Source organism: Thunnus albacares, chromosome 10 (assembly GCF_914725855.1).
Source record: "Thunnus albacares chromosome 10, fThuAlb1.1, whole genome shotgun sequence".
Lineage (NCBI taxonomy): Eukaryota > Metazoa > Chordata > Actinopteri > Scombriformes > Scombridae > Thunnus > Thunnus albacares.
Window position 1 is genome coordinate 21,586,849 of NC_058115.1, and position 20,456 is coordinate 21,607,304.

Here is a 20,456-nt window from a genome sequence, read left to right on the forward strand (position 1 = left end):
TAAAATACAACACGTTGTTAAAGATTAAACCAGTGGTTTCCAACCTTTATTGGATTTTGACATCTTACAAAAAGCAGTGTGTAGTAGGGATCTGCAGAGAGCCCAGTATTTGTATCTGTATTTGTTGTGGCAGCAAAAGTACAAATATTTGTATTTGTATTTGAATTTGAATAAAAGTGGAAAGAGGAAATTAAAGTGTTACAATAAGTGTTCATGAATAAATTACCTTACGAAGGAGGTCCCCACACTGGGTTTCAAACTGGAGTCTCCCAGATCTTAGACGACTGTGCTGACTACTGAGCTAAAACTTCACTCATCGCCTCACTGCAGACAGACCTCTACCTATTTATACACCCATAACACAGAGACAACACTCTGTGTAATTTGTAAAGAAGAACTTCAAAGGCAATTATTGCTTTGCACTTTGCATTTATTGCCTATTTTTTACTACCTAGCTTTGTGGAAAGGAGAAGGGGAACATATTTCACCAAAAATCAAATATTAGAGAAAAAGTAGCAGCTTTAATCTATTTGTATGTTTCATTGTGGTTCCTTCCATGGATCAACCTACTTGCATAGATTATATATTATATAAAAAATCTATTTTCTCTTGAAATGCTAGATTTTTTTTAAACTTTATTTTTCTACCTATGTTCACTCTCTGTTTTTTAGGAACATCCTGCTCACTGTTGGAAGCTGCCTAATAATATCCACAATCTGAATGTCTGAGTTTCACATTTATAACTGAGCTGCTCCACAAGAACAGTTGATCCTTAAAGTACAATTTGTAAAACATTAAACAGAGGAATCCCTGTAAATAGAGAACAATTATCTCCACAATACAATCTTTATATTTATATTTATTATTTAGAATGACTTACAGTACATTGCAATATCCAGTAAATACTGGTCTGAACATTTTTACGAGATATCATACAAACCAAAATAAATAACAAAATTAACTGAGACCCTACTGTTAATTTATCTTGTCTTGAACAAATCATCTGATGTTAATCTTAATAATGATAAACCGTCTGGTACATTAGGCCTCCATGCATTTCACTCCTAATCTTTTACAGTCACTTGAGTGAAAAAACACAGAGAAGGAGGTACACTTAAGTTATTCTAAAAGGAAAACAATGTTTAATTCTGGTCTGCAACTTAAATTTTATAGTAGAAGTTGCTTTAGAAGTAGTTTCATTAACACATGTGACATCTGTTAATTATTGTAAGTTTTAATCTTGTGAATGGCGTAAGGGCTGGAGTCTTGCTGTGGCCACATGTCTCCGTTGGGAAGATCCCTCGTCTGCTCCAGCTGACGGTCGACCATCTCTACCGTCAGCGTGGACGGGCTGAAGATGTCTGCCGCGCGGTAGGACTGCGTGAGGCGACGGAAGGACGACGTGTCTGAGATGTCGTCGTCGTAGAGGTCCTCCATGAGCTCCCTGCGCTGTCTGCGAGATGCTTTCAACTCTTCGTTCAGGTCAGAAACCAGATCCTTCACATCCCTCACTATTGTGGAGCGTAGACCGAAGAGGCAGAGCAGGAAAACCAGACCAGCACAGATCCCAGAGACAAAGTACAGAGCCACTCGTTCTGGTAAACCTAAAAGAGAGGCAAATTATGATCAGACTAGCCTCAATATATGCTGGCATAAGACAAAAACTACTTATTCTGGCGTTCTGCACCAAATGTTTCCCTGAAAGATTACACTGGTACTGTCACATGGTGTGTTTGCCATCATATAGATCTTCTATACTTTGCATTTCTGTGGACCATTTTCCAAAATCATATGTTTTTAGACTGATGAATCTGCTTTTCTCCTACATTTCAGACACCACTGATTTCAGTTGTCATGAAAAATCAACTTGCAAAGGCTTCAAACTCAAGATCGAACATGGTGAACAGCTGTCTTTATTTATTTATCTGTCAAAGTTGCATCATTATTATTATTATTATTATTATTGCCTGGTCATGCAGCTGAAAACACAGATTGTTTAGAAAAGTCTTTATAGTCAGTGTGTTCATCTTTCTTGTGGGAAGCTTGAGCGTCTGAAACTACAGAGTTGGTTTTTTAATACAATTTAAATGCAAAAATCTTTTGAAGCAAATATTCATTTTGTCTATAATTGTACATATTTGTTGATTATTCTCTTAAATTTGTGGATACATGAATAAACATCAATGGTTTATGAGATAATTGGCTCTGGGGCACAGAAATATAAAAAGCTTAACTAACAGCATATTGTTTTTTCTTATTTATTTATTTATTGGGACCATGTACATGTTGTGCTGTACTGTACCAGAGTTAGTTTATAGCTAATTTTCATCTGCATTTCCTTCATCAGGTCACAATTAAAACATATAACAGAACAATAACAAAGTGTTCACTGTCATTTTACATCTTTTTCCATGTTTTTTCCAGGTTAACCTTAATTCTAAAGTTAATTTTAATGTCCTGGTTCGGTCACAGCTCTGTGTTCCTGCCATTCTCCACCAGTCCACCAGATGCCCTCAGACTTTTTCCCTGTTTGTTGAACTGGACTGACTGGGAGTTGGCCCTTGAAATTGAAATTAAAGTTTGCTTTCACACTAGTTGTGAGATGTGACTGAGGAGTTTGACACACCTAGTTAGACGTCAAAGATGCGGCAATTTATACACCAGCTGGCAGTTCATTCCACATGTCTTCTGCATTTACATTCAGGGCATTTAGCAGATTAATTATCCAGAGACAGACAGGTGTTTGTTCAATGGCTGAACTCTCTGTAACTCATCCTCAACACATTATGATAAAGGAGTTTGTTGACATTTGTTTCTGTAGATTTGAATAATTTGCATTTACAGCCTCTGTGTGGCGTGTTAGAAGAACTGCATCATCATGAGTTTTCAGGTTATTGTGTACTTATGTTATTCATGTATATTCTTAGATGGGCTTGTTGGTTATATAAGAGGATTGTATTTCTGGGTTTTTGGGTTTTCTGTTTGTCCTGTTTTTCCTCCTGCGTCCCGAGCCTGCTTTTCCCTCCACCTGCCCTCATCAGTCTTGTTAGCCCTGCCCTGCTTGCTGTGTCTTCCCCAGCCTATGAGCTCCTTTCCTGTTCTCCTTTTTCACCTGCAGCTCCTCACCTTGTCAGTTTAGTTTGTATTTAAGTCCTGGTTTTCAGTTAAGTGCTGTTGGATCCTCTGCTCTGCTCAGTTTTGCCTTGCCTGCACTCCCGAGTCTAAATAAAGATAATTCTTCAGTCCCTTCGCTTGATGCCTCCTGCATTTGGGTCCACCTGCTCTGCTACTCCTAACAATTTAATAACAGTCACTTCATATAGAGTCCAGCAGGCCTGGTCATAAATACAGTTCTGTGAATGCACCATCCAGAGAAATTATCAGAGGAATCCAAGCTTTCAACTGCATTACGAAGCCATGATGATGTAACTTTGAGAAATAATGAAAGACATTTATAAGTTCATTATGATTGTTTACTTATGTATCTTGAGCAACTCTCATGATGTGCAAGTACATTTAATACTGTAATAAACTAAAAAAAGGAACCGAAAAAATCACAAAAATCTATGACATGCCTTTAAAAAATGGTCCACAGTAATGTTCAGTATTTATGCAGATTCTGTATAACTACACAGAAAACAGAGGGGAGCCCACTTTGGGTACCAAGAGGCAAAAGAAACAATCATTTCTAAGCATTGAAAGCCTCCCCTCAGTATTTTTACATGCTTATGCTAACATGTTTGCCAATTCTTCTGCTGTTACTGTGACATTTCTGTAGTACTGAAGCATGTCAAAACACCTGCAGGCCCTTTGACATATGAGTGATCTAATGATACGAATTTTACATAATCTGAGGTCTACAGGCATCAGTGCACATACCCAACATTTTTTCAATGATCTCCAGAGAGTTGGTTAAGAGCACGTTTTGAGGCCTGTAGGTGGGGCCAGTGTACCATCCACCTGCAGGTGAGAGGGGTCTGAGCTCAGACGCCAGTCAAACTCTGCATGCCACAAAACCAGTGAATGTTCAGACCAGCTCTCACCGTGTGTGTAGTCTGAGATCATGAAAGGATCTGTTGATCCACGACCCACATCTTCCAGAAGATATCGGGGCACTAAAGAGGAAATGAGAGATTTTTTTTTTTTACATAACGCAGCAAACCATATCACCACAGTTATGAGCTGTAACATCCGGTTTGTCTCTTACCACAAGTGAAGGACACCCGCAGGTGTTTCCTGGTGCCAGGGAAGCAGGGGTCCCCGAAGGTCACAGTATCGGCCAGTACTGAGCAGTTCGCTCTGGTGTGACACCTTCGTGACACCTTCCTCAGAGCCGAAGGTGACAAACACTCTGGAATAAATTAAGATTATTAAGAATGAAATAAGATTAACATGATGAATAATTGTAATGCGTTTATTATGAGAAACAAGTGTCATATTGTTACATTATGTTCCGGTCAGCAACATCACAATTGTCATTAAAATAACCTATAGCTTTATTTAAAATAGTCACCAGTTATTGATAAACTCAATTCATCTACTGTTTGAATTAATTTATATTAATAGATAAATAGGGCACAGCAGTGATTCTCCACCATGTCTGTACAATCGATTTTGTTCCACTATTTTGCCACTAGATGACACTTAAGTGCCCTTTTTCAGACCCATGTCAGTCTGTGATCCAGATTCCTGAGGACAGTAGGGACTGCCGTGCAGAAGGTGTCCAAACGTGGCCGAGTAGATGGCGAGGACGGTCTCATTCTTACACATCAGCCTCATACGCTCATTTTCACACACCAGTCTTGTACGGTGGTGCTCTGAAAAACAGATGACATACTATGATGAGCATGTTTTTGCATGTCTTGGCTCATTAGTACTGCCAATCTACCCTCCAGACAAACGGTTGTTTTGTTCTGTAAATCAAATGTAGAAACTTGAATTGAGTTGAAAAAGATAACACGTTAGCAGACATCATGTCTACTTTTATCTTTGTTTGCTTACTTTCCAAATCAGACCATACATACAACTGCATGAGAAATAAAAATACATATGATGTTCACTGTGATCAATAGCCCATTTCAAACAAGTTTCCATCATAGTGAGTTAATTTTCTTATATGACTGAACTAATCAGAAACTATTTTTTGCCTGAAAGGTAGAAAAAAAATGTCTTATAAAGTCTAAAGCTCCAGAAAAAGTAAGCAAGTGGACTTTGAGTTGAGATTGTTTTGTCTCCAAGGCCAAGAGTGAACTGTCAAGTTCAACTTTTATGTCAACAAGGATGAGAAGTCCTGGCTGGCTTATTATTATGAAACTATGTGCTGATGAGAACAGTATGAAACAGTCAAAAGCTCAAGAAAGTAAGTAAGTTAAGTTTAGATTGTTTAGGATAAATATGCATTTTAAAAAAGACTTGCTTTGGAAAATTGTGACATTGATATAAAGTATTCATTATTTGTAGTAATAGGCTTAAACAGACTAAATACATTTTAGTTCTTTTATATTATTAACTTAATTAGCAACAATAGTAAAAATAACTATTTGAAATATTTCCTGATTCTTCACATACTGATTGTAGGAACGTAGCAGCCTACCTGGTTGGCACTTGTAGGAGACTAGAAGGTACTTGGTGGTGAGAGGGCAGGGGTCCTGCCCAAACACTGGACTGAAGACGGGGATGTGACAGGACCGCCGATCCTGACACTCTGACAGCACTTTCTGCAAGGAAGACATGCGTTGACTACTGAGTCACTGATGAAAGCTTTTGAAAAAGCCAGAATGATTCACTTTTCTGAAACAGACCATGTTGAAACATCCACCTCCCTACAGCTTTATATGTGTACCTCTATAGCAACTGAAGAAGTGCATTCTGTGTCCTCCTCCTCTGTTGTGTTTGTGTTCACAGAGGGACATAAATGCTGATTAGGGACACGTCGTCCATAGAAGGCTGATAGGACGGCTACAGACGTCCTGGAGGGACACTCGATGTTGAGAGTGTCTCCTTCACAAGCATGAGCCGTGTGATTCTTCAGGATGGTGTGAAGATATTCTAAAACAGAGCACAAGGTAAAGCTAATTTAATTTTATGTATCTGCTGAATGTGCAAGATCCTCTTGGAGTACGTCAGGGTGTAACGATGAATAATGTATTGTTCAGATGCAATTATGTCACAGCAAGTCAGCAGTGATTAGTCAACAGAGTGACACTAATTAAAAAGCAAAAGCTGATATCAAATCTCAAATACAGAATTTTAATGTGTCACTTTTGCCTCATTTAAATCTATTAATAAGAATTAAATTGGATTATTACAAACATGGCAATTGTTTTTATCTTATTGACAAATTAGGAACTGACTGTTTGACTCAGTTATTAACTCTAAATTATACATCATTTAAAAGTCCTACACTGTCAAAATTTGGCAACTCAGTTTTTCCACTCCTAGCAGCTCAGTCCTGATTGTCGACTGGATGGCGTCTCAGTCCCAGGGTGTAGCTGTCCAAGACAATATTTGGATTACAACCACACACAAACAAACATGCATGACAATAGAAAACAGACACTGAAGTTGAAATCTCCCCTCCCATGCGTGCTTCCCGTTCTTGTCCCCCTGCGTTTTGTGAGTGCGTGTTTGCACCACAGAGGCAGCGAGCGGCTTCAGGGAGTGAACAGGAGGCAGTACCAGGCACTCACTCACAATGAACTATTATTAGGCCTCTCCGAGCCTGTAACCACACAAAAAAAAAAATGGAGATTTCTGCCGGGGTCAGATAAAGAGATACACTGCAATGCTCACAATAGAGGTGTCTGAGACAAAGGCCGCCTTCTGCTTTGTCTGAAATTATCATTATGATCATAACATCATCCATCATACAGTCCAAACAACAATACATCTCAACATATTAATAAATAAATCAGCTGCAGTTTATTCATTGTTTTGGGAGTTTCTGGCCCTATTCTGTGAAGATCTAAGTTCAGGACCCTAATTCTGATCTCTCAGCATGAGCTGCGCCAGCTGTTTGGATAAGCAGGATGTGAAGATAATTAGTAAATTCTGGATTCCTTTCAGCAGCTTCAGTCAGCATTTTGAGTTTCTCCTACTTAAAAAACACTTATCGATTTAAAAAAACAAAGCACTTACGAGAGAAGTCAGGAGCCGAGTGTGCAGTGTGTATCTTCAGGGCCAAAATGAGAGGCAGAACACAGAGAGAGCGGCAGAAACGGCGTGGTACTGACATTGTGCATATCCTGCATGACAGACCCCGGGGTTTGTTGTAATGTGCTGTATTGCTATTGACTGTCTGCATGGGAGAGAGCAGTCAGTAGGTCAATGATACCATTGTGTTCACAAAAAACAGCCCCCCCACTCCCCCCCCACCCCCCACCCCCACCTCTGTCAGCCCCTGTTTAAACAGAGCTAAGAGTTTGTCGCTGCAGGGCTGATGTGTGCAGATGTTAACAGATATGCATGTACATTTAATTTTTATTTTTATGCAATGCACAAAAGCAACATTTCAGTCATAGAGTTGTCAGGCAGTAATCTCACATCATTAAACCAGAGCCACTTCCTGCAAGAACCTGTGATTTGACTCATTTTTGATTGGTTGTTGCAGCCTCCAGTATAAAGATATTGTTTTGTACTATGAGTTTAAAGAAATAGTTCAATATTTTACACTTATTCAGCTTATTTTTGAGAGTTAGATGAGAAAATTGATGCCACTCTCATGTATGTGTGTGTGAAGTGCAGAGCTAGAAACGACAGGCAATTAGGTTAGCATAGCATAAAGACACTGGCATCGGGAAACAGCTAACCTATTTCTTTCTAGACTTCAAAAACATGCCTTTTGGCAACCCTGTCTCCTAGAAATTATGTTTATATATGACTAAGTTGTTTTCCCGTTATGTTGGCAAACATAACGGGAAAACATAACACAAACATAACACTGACTGAACTGAATGTTCAAGGCAGTGTGTTTTTTTGTACGAGTTGCAGAACTCTGACATCAGAGCCTGAGCTTTGCATCCTGAATCTCACGTGTGATTAAGTTTAGCCAACAAAAGCACTTTGGTTAAAGTTAGTGCAAGACCATAGTTTCACCTCAATGTTAATAAACATGTTATGCTTCAAGTCATTGTGAACTTTTTTCTGTATTGTGTATTGAAAATTGTTTCTTATATTTTGTCCCCCTCATGTATGTTAATGAAAAACAAACACAATATCGTCACCTTCCTAAAATAATGGCCCAAGTCATTTTTTCAGGTCTCTCAGAAAACACAAAAAAATCATTGTCGTGTGCATGTACCCCTAGGGGTGCACAAGCTGCCTCTAGACACTGCACAACAGACATACTATAATACCAGTCAAATGATGTTATGATTACTAATATTACGTTCAAGTGAGATTTTCATTAAATAAAAACACAAAAGTAAAGAGGATCCTCAGTATTTTTTTAGTTATACACATAATTTCTAGCTATTAGATTACAATACAGTATTCAAATCTTTCTTAATTAGATCATGTAATGTGGAAAAAATGAGACACAAACTTTAGATGAAATATTGTTTAAAAGGCAGAAAAGAGTCAACAGAAAGCCTTGTAATCACTTGTAACAGCCACAGACTCTGGAGCCTTTCCATTCTTTGCTAAATGCTAGCTTCATGGACTTAGCTATTTTGCTGACTAAAATGTTGACTAAAAAGACTGAATAAAAAGACTAAATAACTACGCAATATGACAATTTAATCACATTCTTGACCCAGGCCATTATACTACAGGGGTAGAATCGCATGATCTGTTCAACTGAGGATGTTTACCAGAGGTGGCCCGCATCATGAGGAGATGATTTAGGCAAAAAAAAAATCATTTTTGTCAAAAAATAACTGGGGCCATTATTTTAGGAAGGTGACGATATTAGGAACACTTTACAATATAACACACACATCCCATTATGGCCTTATAATAAACAGTAGAAGTAGAATTACAACTTTTCTCACAATGTCAGCAAAAACTGAACATGTATAAGCTTCCTAAAAAACAGAATTTATGGCAGAGCTGTTGTATTGGATTGCATTAGATTGCACAGGTTTTCCTAATAAAGTGCTCAGTGAATGTATTTCTTTAATGCCTGATATATGACTGAAACATTGCTTTCTCATGAAAATTACTGCTGACATATTGCAGGAATTTAATTTGTATGTTTATTCGAAATGATAAAATAAATGTCAAAAGAAAGACATATTAAATCTATTACAGAGCTGTAGAGGCTCACTGGCATGTTATTGTTTTGGTGTCAGGATACCATCTCAACTGTGTGTGTGTGTGTGTGTGTGTGTGTGTGTGTGTGTGTGTGTGTGTGTGTGTGTGTGTGTGCATGTGTGTATGCGTGTGTGTGTAAAATGGTAAAGTGAAGACAAGTCAATACTGAGGGTCCTGTTTATGGAGATAAGGCACTTTTTTCCAGGAGGTCATTTCCAGCTGATGTGTGTGTCCAACGGAGATGTGTGTGTGTGTGTGTGTGTGTGTGTGTGTGTGTGTGTCTCCATTAGATAGGGCTTTCCTATCTTTTTGTCTGTTTTGGGGGGGAAGTGGAAATTCATTGGCACATTTCCACTGCTGCCAGTTTTTTCCAGGAATTCTCAGGAAATCTTTCCTGTTGAAAACCCTCACTGCCATTTAGTATCAATTTAATACAAAGACTGTGATTTTAACCTTCATTTCCCTTTTACACATCCTCTCTGTCAATAATGACCGTTGCCATAGCAGCCAAACACTGACACATAATATTGTACGTTGTCAAGTCATTACCAGTGCTGAGCTCAGGACATTAACAGTAATCGCATACACTTGTGAGGGTGAATCAAAACTAATTTCTGAATGGCACTCAACTCATTTATCACACAAGCTCCAATAAACACTCCCTCCACAGCAGCAGAGTGGACGTAATCATGGAGGCTGATAGGAGAGACCGTTTTAATCATGTGCGTAAGTAAGCGTGACACTCCCACTTTAGTCTCCTGTAAAATTCCATTCACCTCCCATAGGAAGTGTCAATAAATGTTCCTTAAAACTCCCTAGTCCGGCTGTTTTGGAGGCAGAGTCATACCACAGTGTGGAAAGAGAGATTAAGCTTCAGATTGCTGGAAACACTCAGACCAAAACCTCCCCTCGCCTCTTTCCTTTTCTACAATTTTAGTTTGCCTCTGTTACATATCCTGTGATGATCGATGATCGAGCATTATTCATCAACTTTCCAAGATTTGTTAGGAATTTCAATTTGATAGGTTTGTTTTTCATCCTCCCTCGCAGTGTTGTAAATTCCCTGAAATCCTCTCAGGCGGATAAATTAGACAAGAACATGGCACCAAGCCTTACATGCATATCTTTTCACTCTAAATTCCTTGTAAAGCATTGCGTAATCAGGCATGTGTTGTTAGTGTTATTACTTTAGGGAAGTCTAAAACCACAGCATGGGGATTTTCTTATGAAATGTCCCTTCCCCTATTTACAGTAAATGATACCGTATTACAAGAAACACCACCGAGTGAGCCCTCCTCTCCAAACTCCCTAACGACATGTAGCCATGACATGAAAGCAAACTCTGAATCATTCATTCTTTTACTAAGACAGATTTACTAATCTTTACCACTTCCAAAAAACAATGTATTCCTGGGAAAAAATATCTAATGACCAAAAAGAGGAAGTGTTTCTTCATACTTCATAGTTTATTCACTCCTTCACTGTTGAAGTCATCAATGAAAAGCAACCACCTTTCCTTTCCATGCCCCAAACACAGAGGGGATTCCCTCTGCCAAGCGAGGCGTTATTCAAAAAGCCCCCAAAATATCCCATCATTGTTTCAAAGAAAGGTTACAAAACCCAAGGGGACCCTTTCTGTGGACTTAAAAATATAAATGCCAATGTGAATTTCTAAAAATATGTTCTATATTCAGTGATGATGATCTTTACTGTAATATAGTAGTATTGCTAATATTACTATTATGATTATATAATATAATCATAATAGTAATATTAGCAAAATGTAGTGTCAAAGGTAAAAGTACTCATTATGAAGGTAGAATTGGCCTCTTACTGTTATATGATTATATAACAGTATTATTTATATTCATGTATTATTGTTAGTGATGCATTAATATGCATATAACACTCATATACTGGATAATAAAAGTGTTTTGACAATTTAAACAGAAAACAAACCAACAAGTTCAAAAAACTAAAAACAGGCCAGAACACTAAACAGCTGAAACGTACAATTAGAAACATTAAAGAGTACTTAAAAGTCCGTGTAAAGCAACAATAATTATGTGTTCTGAGTTTTTCACACCACAGAAAAATGTGTAATTAACCACCCAGCCAAATTTGAATGACTGAAAGAGTTGCCAAGTATATAAAATTAGATTTCAAAATCATGGAAGAATAAGTAGTCCGGGCATGTCCGCTGAAAGCACAGCCCAACTGAACAGCCTCTGAGTTAACAACGCTCGTACCAAACTCCTGTATAAAAATACACAATTTAAAATAGTTGTTTGTTGGTGTAAAACAAGCAACGTGGATGATATCTTAAAAATAAAGTAAAGTTTGGAGCCACTGTTTAATTCAGCACATATTTTGTGGGTAAATGTGGATTTGTAGTAAAAATGTAACTCTGATACTAGTTAACTGGCAATCGATCCAGAATTATTGTTATGTTAAATTGTCGTTTTTTTCAATGGAGTTCGGTGCGCTTAACGTTACTCTCTTCTCTGCTGAACAGTGCTTGGCGGCTTTAATGTGGTCATCGCCTTTGGAGCAAAAGCCTCTCACTTCCTGCTTTTTGGTGATGTGCTGCCTGGAAAATGTTCTTCTCCGGCCGGAGGGAGAAGAAGGCGAAGACGCTGGCGGCTGTACCCGTCAACAGACACTTCAGCTGGGTTTAAAATAACTCCTTGAGTGCTAACATTGACTGAAAATGGCCCCATTCACCAGTAAACAGAAGATTATCCGAAGTGAATCCCAGTTGTCTCCAATGAAAGTTTATAAAACTACCCAGTGTAAAAATAGTAACTATGAGGAGGTCATGCTAGTAACCCCTCTATGTCATGGATCCACGATTTCAGGCCCACCTGAAAAATCCTGAACACAGAAATAGTGAAAAACAGTTTAATGCTCCAACTCCACAATTCACTACTACACAGTTCACAGTCTTTTCACATGTTTTCTGCTATTATTTTCTAATATATGTTTTTAAAATAAATCTGATTTTCCTTTACACAGACTTTAATAATTTGTATAACAGTATGTCATATTTTATAATTATGCACATTATAGTTTTTTTATCCTAATATGCAAAGTAACTACTAACTACAGCTGTAAGATACATGTAGAGTAAGAAGTACAATATTTCCCTGACATGTGTTGTAGTAGAGGTACTAAGTAATATAACATTGAAATACTCAAGTATAATACTTGAAATCTGTACTAAATACGTGACTTTTGTAAATGTAACTAATTAATCACCTATAAGTTAAGAAAAACATAAGAAAAGGGATGTTTTGAAGGGAAAGTAATTCCATTTTCTGGTGTCAAAAAGCTCTGAAACAAGAAAACATCTTTATATTTTGTCTTCATCATCTAAAAATAAACACACTATTCATCACAAATATATACAAACACACTAAGACAAGTCAGTATGACTTTTAAGGCGTGTGTTCAGATATTTCTCACATTCCAACATCACCAAAGCAAACAAACTGCCCATATTCAGACAAACAGATGTGAAGGCTCTTTTTTTGCCACAGCATCAGATTAAAAGTCTTTACCTTTTCAAAAGTGTCACTCAATACACAGTAGCTGCTTCATATTAAAAGCCAGCTGGTGAAAAGTCTTTCAGATCTATCTGTCCTCCCATATTGACCAGTGTTGTAATGTGAGTGAATAAAATGAGTCATCTGAATTTGTGTGTTTTGAGTCACATGTGTTTATCAGTTTTTATGTTAATTTAATATGCACAAGGACCTATTTTAAGCTCCCCATAGATTTTGGCTCTGTGCATATAAGAGTGTGTACCCCGCCCATCTCCCTAGATCCTCCCCCTCCTGACTTGTAAAGTATGCTCAGAGCGATAGCCTCCAAGGAGCCCTCAGACAAAACACAACCAGCCGTGAGGTGTTACGCTTTCTCCTGACATCCACGACCACAAAGCCACTTAAAAACCAGAGCAGCACTTGTTCAAGGGCGCTATTATCAGCTTTCCTTCCAGCTTGGTGGATATTTTTGGAGGGTTGCACAAAAAACCCTTGAGGAGAGGCTTTGACTGGAGCAGTTACTGGGAATTTTTTTTCTTAAATAAGTGAATAAAACTGTTTTTTGGGGACGACATGGCACTGCGGCAGAATTCAGACAAGGAGCCGAGCATTGAGCTGTTCATTAAGGTCAGTCTTTTTTTGTCAGTTTCATTAATAACTTGTAGGAAAAACGGACATATGTGAGGCAAAAACTACACCTGAATTCACTGTCAAACAAATATGCTGAGTATTATTTTATTCAACATGAATTTGTCACTTGATTTGAATTTCATATTCTCTCCTCTAGAGGAAAAATTGTAGGCGTCACACTAGGAGTGGCTGCTCACTTACAGATCTTAGTAAGTTGCTGTATGAGCATCAATCAGAGGACTCATTTTGATGGGTGCCATCCACAGATACCCATGTGCCACAGATGTTGAAGTGTTTTTGTGTCCCCCCCCCCCCTCCCCGCTGAGGGTCACAGCATGTTTTTATCAGTGAACTCTGGTCACAGACAGTCCGTCTTATCACCGCACACCCAGAGGGAGCGGGGAGCATGCAGGGTGACTGGCCCCAAGCCTGAACCTGGCACACCCACCTACAGTACTAACGCATACATGCAGATACAGTCATCTATATCAAGACTTTACAGAAACTAATAGCTACTTATTCACATCTTGCCCTCAAATGTGTTTTTATTGGTGGTATCAGTGCAGAGACACAGTGTCTTCTGATATGTAGAGGAAGGTCATGTGAAGCGCAAAAACAACAGCATGATATACTTTAGATAGTGCAGTCTGTCTCTTTGGAACATTCAAAATTCAGTCACTCAAAAATACCCCTCTCCCTTCTCATTTCCCAAAAAGGCAAAGTATTTCTCTAACAATGATATGTCACCACATTGGCTCAAAGCTGGAGCTCAGAAACCCGCAGGTGGGGCTTTAAACAGACGTGAGCTGGCTGTCTGTTGTTTTCCGCTGCAACACAATGCCTGCTTTTCCCCTCCTGTTGAGGAAATATCCCCACTCACTCCCAAAATCCCTCCATTCAGAGAAGAGGAGAGATATTATGATTGCGTTACTGGCTAAAACTGGACTTGTTGAATTTGTGGCTTTCTCGTGTAAAGCTAAACTCTACTAACTCTTTTTTTTCCAGGCTGGTCACGATGGTGAGAACGTGGGGAACTGCCCCTTCTGCCAGAGACTCTTCATGGTGCTATGGCTGAAAGGAGTCAAGTTTACGGTGACCACGGTCGACATGAGGAAGTAAGCACCCCTCCTCTGGCAAAAAAAAACACTTCCTGAGCATCTGGTGGAAGGGACTTTCACACAGAACTCTATTAAAGAAGTAACGAGAGAGAAATTGAGATGCTTTTTTTTTTTTCTTGTCACCGTCAATAGGTGTGTTGCTCAGAGGTTTAGAGGGAGGGGCCCGTAAAACACCAAAGTGTACAAAGAGCTCTGTGACGCCTTCAAACAAACACCTTCTTTAATTGAGTCTTTCTTGTGTGAATTTCTCAGAGTCATTACCGGTGAGCAAATAAGATCAGGAAACTTTGAAAGGATGCTGATAATTGAATGATTCAGAACACACACACAACGGTCCCCTTAAATAGCCGACCACTCCCAGCTCTGTGTGTTTTTACAACTAAACCAACAGCCAGTGTTGAAATCATTAATCCATAATGCCACATTTGATTCAGACGGCCTTGATAACCAGCACATTCTCTGAATCTGCAGCTCGGTTTTGACATGCTTGATAATAGTCTGATTGCAGCATTGAATGATTACATGTTTAACCGGGTCCTCATCCACCTTCCTCTCCATCTGTTCTCTCTCTCAGGAAGCCAGCAGAGCTCAAGGACCTGGCCCCAGGGACTAATCCTCCTTTCCTCCTCTACAACGGCACCCTGAAAACAGACTTCATCAAAATCGAGGAATTTCTTGAGCAAACAATAGCCCCTCCCAGGTACTGTGCACTTAATCATTATACAAATATTAATTGAGCGTGTGAATTTGAAGATGACTTATTCTCATTAAACAAAGAGTGTACTCCCAATGTTCTCCTCTCTTCTCTCCCCAGGTATCCTCATCTCAGCCCGCTAAACAAAGAGTCCTTTGACGTCGGCGCTGACATTTTTGCAAAGTTCTCCGCTTTCATCAAGAACAGTCCAAACAACGCCTGTAAGTTGGGTTTCTCGTCATTCATTAAACAAATAACAGCTCATTATGTTTTTACTTATTCTTTTTGTAACTTTTTTTTTTTTTATGAAAATGCCCAAGATGGCACTCTTTGAGGGATTTAAATGCACATAAATAAACACAACAAAGCAGAAAACAAAAAAATAGAAAAAGAAAGGAAAGAGAGAAGCAATCTGAATAGGATCCTGAGTAGGAGATAAACTGTACCTGCTACACCACATCTAAAACACACTGAACCATCCAACAACAACAGATATTTCCTTTTCTGGCAGCCTGATGTTTCCCCAAAAAGGGGATTTGTTCAACCATTTAAGCACTGATCATGTCTGAGGTGCTTCTTTACTTATTTTTACTTACTACTAATCCATATGAATGTGAGATAAAAGGGAGTTTGTGAAACAGATAGACATAACTTCAGTAAAATATATTCTTAACAGGCCTGTCTCTGGACTGAAGAGCAAAGATAGACAAAATAAAAAATGGATTTGTGTTTCTGACTCTCCAGTTCATGAGAGAAACCTGCTGCGGGAGTTCAAGCGTCTGGATGACTATCTGAACTCTCCCCTTCCCGAGGAGATCGACCACAACTCAACTGAAACCATCACTGTCTCCAAGAGGAAGTTTCTCGACGGCGACCGCCTCACTCTAGCCGACTGCAACCTGCTGCCCAAACTGCATGTTATTAGGGTGAGACAGTTGTTTTAGTGTTTTTGGGTCATCTCTGGTATAATATAGCTGTCTGTTGATCCACTGGCATATGACAAGGACATATGGTCGCTGAGAGTAATAAATAAATCACCTCATCATTGATTAGAAGAAGACAGAGTGGATTTTAGTTTGATGAGTTGTACAGTTTTGAGGTAGTTGATACTTGTTTTACTTGAGTATATTCAAGTATACTTTAGTCTCCACTACATTTATCTGGCAGCTATAGTTATTTCATATGATAAAGTTAAGAAATTCAATTCTTTATAACAGATTGTTACCTTTTTGGCTTCTGACCCCTTATAAAAAAAGCATTGTGGGGCTCCTTGTCATGTTCCAGATGTCTATAAGTTGTTAGCAGCTCCTCCAAAGAGATATTTCCCTTTTAAACATCTCAGATGGTTAAATTTAAATGTTTGAGGCTCAAAGAGGTGAAAATATTCCATAATTCACAATACAGAGATTAATACAAAAAATACACATAAATTTGTGACTTCTTTCTCCTCACATTGATCATCACACGACCCCTCAGATTTATCTCATGACCCTTTGGACCCTATGTTGGGAACCACTGGACTAAACAGCTGTCTGCATATAAAGTACTTGAAACGAGCTTGACCAGCTACAACAAGAAAATGCTACTTTCACATTCACTATTAGCAATCCAATAATATAATTATAACGGGGGGGGAGGGGGGGCGCGCATTTTTCTGCAGTTTGGGTACTTCTGCTTTTTTCTACTCCACTTCTACTCTAACACTTCTGTATTCATGCAGGATTCACTTTCATTTTTAAACTGTTGTTGTTGATTTAGTAAATGATCTGAACACTTCTTCAACCTCTGATCTTGTGTGCTCCATATTTCTCAAAAAGGCTTGATTTTTATCTCCCTTTCCGTTTATTTCAGGTTGCTGCCAAGAAGTACTGCGATTTTGAAATCCCTGCCGAGTTTACAGGCGTGTGGCGATACCTTCAAAACGCCTACGAGAGAGAGGAGTTCAAACAGACGTGTCCAGCCGACATTGAGATTGAGAAGGCTTACTTCACTGTGGCCAACAAGGGAAAATAAACCTTGTAATATCTGTAATTCATGTCCTATCATGTCTATTCATGTTACTGATCTGTAGAGGGTGCTACAACCTACAAGAATAAACTAGCGAGAACACTTTAATCAGTCACTATTTCACATCAGAAGCTCTGATCTTGTTGTTGCAGCTGGACTTGAGGTCACACAAAAACAATATGTTTTATTGGTTGTATGTTTTGACTGTTTTTCCAAAGTCAAACATAAACAAATGGTATTTTTATGCCACACTGAAAAGACCCGACGTGCAATTGATTGTTGATATAATTTAGCACATTTGTTTTGTTTATAGTGTAAATATTTTTTTTTCATGCTTTTATGATCAAAAACACCCTTATCGAAATATAAATGATTGCATTAGTGTGTGCAGCAGCTGCAGAAACCTTCACAAACTGTTCATTTTCATGCAAAATATCAAATACACTTCTGTATCTCACTCTGTACAAATACAGTTTGATAAGATAAAATAGTCTCACTGTCACACTAATAAAAATATCAAATTCATTTGTTGTAATCTTGATTTTTGTGTGTGTTTGCGTGTTTGCTGACTAGTACTATAAAGCTCTCTTAAGTCAATAAATAAATGAATTTCTTTAGGTCAATAGACATTTATATACATCTTTATCTTTGACATAGCGCAGCCAAAAGCAGTTCACATAAATGACATTCCTGATATTCAAGTTTATTTTCAGCCACGAAAAAAGACCATTTTACAACTTCAAAAATATATTTTCTGTTGATCCGGCATGGATGATGAAAATCCTGCTTGGTGGGAAACAAAAACAACGATGGTGGGTGAAGGTGTTTCGAACCAGGCCAAATGATACGAGTCCCTCTGCCGCTGGTCTCTAGTTGGTCACACAGTATTTCCAGAAACATGCTGTCAGGGAAACCGAGAGCGAAAAATTAGGAACAAAACTGAAGAAAACTGCAGCCACAGTCTTCACTCCAAACAGCTTTTACACTCTGCCTGCAACTCTTTGCTCTTACTTAATTATGACACTTAATATCATATAATTTACACCGTTTATGTAATACTATACTTCTGTACTTATGTAATACTATACTTGAAGAATAATCCCTCCTCTGTTAAACTTCTTGAAGTTTCCCTTTGTCTCCAAATCATGGAAATAAGGACAGAGAGTGTTAATAAAGTTAATCAATCAACCATATTTTACATATTGTTGTAAAGCCCTCGATGGCACATTTGTTATTTTTGGTTTTGTGCCCTGTTTGCAAGAGTAAAAGTACCTAATTTACTGTTAATGAGCAATAAGTAGCATTTTATTGTGCTTGAACTGTATTTTTGTAGTCAGTTTTTTTTTTTTTTACTAAAGAAGTGAACATCCATGCATCTGTTATCCATGAGCGCAGTCAAGTCTGGAGCCAATGAAGGATGAAAGACTTTCTGTGACGTTTTTCAAATTAATCCAAATCAGTTTGTACATTTTTCTGTACATTTTTTTTAGATCACATCAAATAATTCCCTTTTCTTTGAGGAGAAATCCAGTCACGAGTTTCACTCTGCACTTTCTCTTCTCTTTTGTCTTCAGTAATTCGTTATTTACCAGTACTTTCACTTCTACTTTAAAACATCAGTTTCTTCATTAGTAAAAACTGCTGGAGGTCGTTTTGTCGCTGCCTGCTTAGACATGAGCAACCTTAGTTAAACATCCTTGATTAGTTCATTGTATTTGTAATACAATAAAATCCTCTCAGATATCATGTGAGTTATTGTTATATGATGTCAGACTAATGCTTTAGTCCTCGTCAAAGAACAGGTGTGGCGTGTGCTCAATAGGGAACAATGGTTGCTCACCTCTCTTGTTAGTTTTTGGCAAGTTCTGCTCTGATCTGAGAAAACCCTGAGAGCGAAGCTTGTCAGCTGCCGCCAGCTTCAAAACTGCTTCTTTGAGGTCCTCAACCTGAAAACAAGGAAAACATGATGCAGGTGATCACATCATACAATCATCTGTGGTGCACTTTATTGAGATGCAGTATTCAGCCTTACCATGTTTACATACTGCTCTTGTTGTGTTGAATCTTTAGCCCCTAAAAAAAATAACATGGAAGGTGAAAAATCATTTGTCTGTGTACTGCAAATGTCTGGACGCTGATTTCTATCACTTCTTTTACCTTTATTCCAGGAATCTCTCCCTCCGTTGTGCTGCATCAGTAGAGGATACAGATTATTCACCTCCCTCTGCTCCCCCTCAGCAGTATTTGGTCCATCTTCCACCTCTGACACTAATTTCTGAATGAACTCTATTGAGACAAAACAGCTGCCTTTCATCATCCTGACATTATGACATTAATGTCCTTGCACAATATCTTAAAATAAAATATAATTCTTCAGTGTGAAGCAGATCTTAAAAGGGCAAAAAGGGAGTTAAGTGTGAAAGGATATTCAGATATTTTAGTAAAGATAAGATCATCATGGAGTACTTTTATAAATAATATGAACACAAGAATGCAGCAAGTTAGAAGTGCAGAGTAAATATATTGGTTTTAAAAGATGAAGTATTCCTTAAGGAATCCACACTTTCACTAAAAGCAATATGATCAAAAAAGAGATTGGGGGTCTTACCTGCCTGTGGCTCCAGGTTGGACTCGGGGTACAGAGGTAAAGCATGTGTCCGTCTTGCAGAACAAATCACAGCTACGAGGTAAAACAGAGCTACAGAAAGCATGGTGACTTTATCTCGAGGAGGTCAGATCTGAGCTATACCTCAGCCCGACTGAGAACTTCACTTATATATCCTCAGGGGCCATCCATCACGACCTGATCAATACATTATCATCACACCCAGTCTCCTGCTTAATGGTTTTGACGCGATGGATCAGGCGTCATAGACACAATTTAGGGGACCCTGTCAATGCAGCCGGAGCCTATCTCTGCTTGTACAGAGAGGCCTAACAAATGTTTACTCTCCAACAGTAATCAGCAGGCTGTCCAGAGATGCTTTATGTCTGTCACCACGTCTGTGTGATGGGCTGTTCAGAAGTATCATTGCTCATGACAGAGCTGGTGGAAGTATGTCACCGTAGGTTTCTACGTCATTTTCAGTTGAATGACTAACAACTTTAGGCAATTAATTATGACTGTCTAATTGGGCAAATAGGTTACATTGTGGTAAATACGTCACAAATCTTAAAGGTTCAAACTGTTGTATACTTGATTCTTGTGCT

At 38.5% G+C, this 20,456-nt stretch overlaps 3 protein-coding genes across 4 annotated transcripts; 1 reads left to right on the plus strand and 2 right to left on the minus strand.

Annotated features, from left to right (window-relative positions):
- Positions 1-841: 841 nt before the first annotated feature.
- On the minus strand, positions 842-7,319 carry si:ch73-335m24.2 (protein eva-1 homolog C). Of its 2 annotated transcripts, XM_044364602.1 has the most exons (8): positions 7,138-7,319; positions 5,843-6,048; positions 5,594-5,717; positions 4,665-4,817; positions 4,208-4,351; positions 4,044-4,115; positions 3,880-3,960; positions 842-1,604 (listed from the first exon to the last, which is right to left on the minus strand). In XM_044364602.1, exons 1-8 carry the CDS (start codon positions 7,301-7,303, stop codon positions 1,219-1,221), a joined length of 1,332 nt encoding a protein of 443 aa, XP_044220537.1. In that variant the 5' UTR covers positions 7,304-7,319; the 3' UTR covers positions 842-1,218. The 2 variants fall into 2 exon arrangements, with proteins under 2 accessions (XP_044220537.1, XP_044220538.1); XM_044364603.1 differs by lacking the exon at positions 3,880-3,960 and having other exon boundaries at positions 7,138-7,317.
- A 5,788-nt stretch (positions 7,320-13,107) lies between these two features.
- clic2 (chloride intracellular channel 2) lies at positions 13,108-17,771 on the plus strand. The gene is made up of 6 exons (XM_044364250.1): positions 13,108-13,424; positions 14,433-14,542; positions 15,120-15,245; positions 15,360-15,460; positions 15,984-16,165; positions 17,091-17,771. Exons 1-6 carry the CDS (start codon positions 13,371-13,373, stop codon positions 17,250-17,252), a joined length of 735 nt encoding a protein of 244 aa, XP_044220185.1. The 5' UTR covers positions 13,108-13,370; the 3' UTR covers positions 17,253-17,771.
- A 168-nt stretch (positions 17,772-17,939) lies between these two features.
- urp1 (urotensin-related peptide 1) lies at positions 17,940-20,125 on the minus strand. Its single transcript, XM_044364251.1, has 5 exons — positions 19,855-20,125; positions 19,404-19,532; positions 19,279-19,319; positions 19,087-19,192; positions 17,940-18,147 (listed from the first exon to the last, which is right to left on the minus strand). The coding sequence occupies exons 1-5, from the start codon at positions 19,955-19,957 to the stop codon at positions 18,116-18,118; spliced, it is 411 nt and encodes a 136-aa protein (XP_044220186.1). The 5' UTR covers positions 19,958-20,125; the 3' UTR covers positions 17,940-18,115.
- Positions 20,126-20,456: the final 331 nt, after the last annotated feature.

What these genes read in the sequence shown, in the direction of transcription:
- si:ch73-335m24.2 (XM_044364602.1), bottom strand. Translation starts at nt 7,303, where the DNA reads ATGCAGACAGTCAATAGCAATACAGCACATTACAACAAACCCCGGGGT. An exon ending in TGGATCACAGACTGACATGG is followed by an intron (nt 4,352 to 4,664) that starts GTCTGAAAAAGG and finishes AATTTATTCCAG; the next exon opens with AGTGTTTGTCACCTTCGGCT. An exon ending in GCGGGTGTCCTTCACTTGTG is followed by an intron (nt 4,116 to 4,207) that starts GTAAGAGACAAA and finishes TTTCCTCTTTAG; the next exon opens with TGCCCCGATATCTTCTGGAA.
- clic2 (XM_044364250.1), top strand. Translation starts at nt 13,371, where the DNA reads ATGGCACTGCGGCAGAATTCAGACAAGGAGCCGAGCATTGAGCTGTTC. An exon ending in GCATTGAGCTGTTCATTAAG is followed by an intron (nt 13,425 to 14,432) that starts GTCAGTCTTTTT and finishes TTTTTTTTCCAG; the next exon opens with GCTGGTCACGATGGTGAGAA. An exon ending in CCAAACTGCATGTTATTAGG is followed by an intron (nt 16,166 to 17,090) that starts GTGAGACAGTTG and finishes CGTTTATTTCAG; the next exon opens with GTTGCTGCCAAGAAGTACTG.
- urp1 (XM_044364251.1), bottom strand. Translation starts at nt 19,957, where the DNA reads ATGCTTTCTGTAGCTCTGTTTTACCTCGTAGCTGTGATTTGTTCTGCA. An exon ending in AAGAGCAGTATGTAAACATG is followed by an intron (nt 19,193 to 19,278) that starts GTAAGGCTGAAT and finishes CCTTGTTTTCAG; the next exon opens with GTTGAGGACCTCAAAGAAGC. An exon ending in GCCAAAAACTAACAAGAGAG is followed by an intron (nt 18,148 to 19,086) that starts GTGAGCAACCAT and finishes TTTCCCTGACAG; the next exon opens with CATGTTTCTGGAAATACTGT.